We start from the raw sequence: 2,332 nt of genomic DNA on the forward strand, positions 1-2,332 counted from the left end.
TCGGATTTGGCCTCTCTCTCTCTCTCAGTCTCTCTAGTTATTCGACTTTCTCCGGTGGCACTCTCAATCTTTCTCTTTTCTTGTCCCGTGGATGCCGTCGCGTCTCTTCTCTCTCGCGGTCTCGCCAACACCGTCTCATCTCCTTCTCTCGCCATCTCGTGGGTTGTGGGCTCGCTTTTGTAGGTCGACTGTCGGTCAGCTCACTATTAGCCAGGTTCGTTCTTTCTTACAGCAACTAATTAGAGCCAAGCTCAGTGCATTTCTAAAGATGAATATAGTCTGGGCATTGTACTATGCGTTTTCCCTTTTACTCCGGCAGTATACCTTGCATTACCAGACATTTCTTGTAACTGAGAGTGACCCAATCAAGTATTTGCTCGGTTGCCCGGCCTTGGTGGGAAAATTGGCTAAATGGCAAATCCTTATCTCAGAATTCCACATCCAGGTGATGTCGCAAAAATCAGTTAAAGGTCAGGTGATTGCTGATATGTTAGCAGATTGTCCTAAAGAAGTACGCGAGGATCATTTTCCAGATGACCGAATTTCAACAGTAGAAGAGGACACATGGACTATGTTCTTCGACGGAGCTGTAAATTTGTCAGGATCAGGCATTGGGGCGGTCTTGATATCCCCAAATAGGCAGCATTATCCTGTGGCTGCAAAATTGATGTTTCCATGCACCAACAATATAGCCGAATATGAAGCATGCATCCTCGGCCTACAAGCGGCTATTGGAATGGAAGTGTCAAAACTAAAAGTGTTCGGTGACTCCGCCTTAATTATCCTCTAGACTGTGGGCGAGTGGGAGACAAGAGACGCCAAACTAGTACCTTATCACGACTACTTGGAAGAATTGGTAGGAGAATTCTAGGACATCTCGTTTGAATACCTACCTAGAATTCGTAACCAGTTTGCTGATGCACTAGCAACACTATCATCCATGTTACAAGTAGCGAAGGGGTTAGAAGTAGAGCCTTTGAAAATTGAAGTCCTGACAAGACAGGCCCACTACATGACTATAATTGAAGAACCCGATGGGAAGCCCTGGTATTACGACATCATGAAATACATCCGAAGCAGGAATTCCCTGGAAAAAGCACTCCCTCTGATCGAAAATACCTAATGAAAATGGCTTCAAAGTTTTTCGTCAGTGGTGAAAATTTGTACAAAAGATCGTATGACTCAGTCCTACTAAGATGTGTGGATGCAGCTAAAGCCACACGAATAATGCAAGAAATACATGAGGGAGTATGTGGCCCTCACATGAATGGACGTATGTTGGCCAAGAAGATAATGAGACTGAGGTTGTGCGGCTCCCCTTAGAGAATGATTGTGCTCAGCATGTACGGAGTTGTCATCATTGTCAAATTCATGGGGATAAGATAAATGTCCCTCCAACTGAACTGCATCAGTTATCTAAGCCATGGCCGTTTTCAACGTGGGGCATCGATGTAATTGGCCCAATTAACCCAAAGGCGTCAAACGGGCATCGGTTCATCTTGGTTGCAATTGATTACTTTTCGAAATGGATTGAGGCCACATCATATGCAAGCGTAACTGCACGGAATGTCATGAAGTTTATCAAACGTGACATAATCGCCCGATATGGCGTGCCAGATTCCATCATCACCGACAATGGGACAAATCTGAACAACAAGTTGATTGATCAATTACTTTCTAAGTTCAAGATCCAGCATTTGAACTCATCCCCTTATCGTCCGCAAATGAATGGGGCTGTAGAGGCCGCCAACAAGAACATCAAGAGAATCCTAGCCAAGACGGCTGAAAACTACCGCGACTGGCATGAGAGGTTACCCTTCGCATTAACAGCATATCGAACTTCGATTCGAACTTCCACTGGGGCAACGCCTTTTTCCTTGGTTTACGGCATGGAGGCGGTTTTGCCTGTAGAAGTAGAAATCCCTTCCTTGCGAATTTTATCCCAGGCAGGATTGTCCAAGGAAGAATGGACACAACAAAGGCTCGAACAACTGAATATGATCGACGAAAGGCGACTAAAAGCCCTCTGTCATGGTCAGTGTTACCAGCAGAGGATAGCCCGATTGTTCAATCAAAAGGTGCGACCCAAGCACTTTGAGGTAAACAAGCTAGTCTTGAGGAAGACACTGCCAATCTTTCCAGAGCCTGGAGGCAAGTTTGCCCCAAATTACAAGGGTCCCTATGTAATAAAGAAGATACTCCCCTGAGGAGCTTTGATCTTGACTGAAATGGATGGGCGGGAATTCTCCAAACCGGTCAATTCCGATGCTGTAAAAAAGTACTGCCCTTGAAAGATGTTCAGTGTCTGGTATTGCTAAGCATTTCTCTACCA

At 45.2% G+C, this 2,332-nt stretch overlaps 1 protein-coding gene across 1 annotated transcript; it reads left to right on the top strand.

The window, feature by feature from the left end:
* Positions 1–268: 268 nt before the first annotated feature.
* On the top strand, positions 269–790 carry LOC120290123. Its single transcript, XM_039305804.1, has one exon. It carries the CDS (start codon positions 269–271, stop codon positions 788–790), a length of 522 nt encoding a protein of 173 aa, XP_039161738.1.
* Positions 791–2,332: the final 1,542 nt, after the last annotated feature.

The sequence above is a fragment of the Eucalyptus grandis genome, unplaced genomic scaffold (assembly GCF_016545825.1).
Source record: "Eucalyptus grandis isolate ANBG69807.140 unplaced genomic scaffold, ASM1654582v1 tig00008050, whole genome shotgun sequence".
Taxonomy (NCBI): Eukaryota; Viridiplantae; Streptophyta; class Magnoliopsida; order Myrtales; family Myrtaceae; genus Eucalyptus; species Eucalyptus grandis.

Bases quoted from the DNA above. Each gene is read 5' to 3' on its own strand.
- LOC120290123 (XM_039305804.1), top strand. From the start codon at position 269: ATGAATATAGTCTGGGCATTGTACTATGCGTTTTCCCTTTTACTCCGG.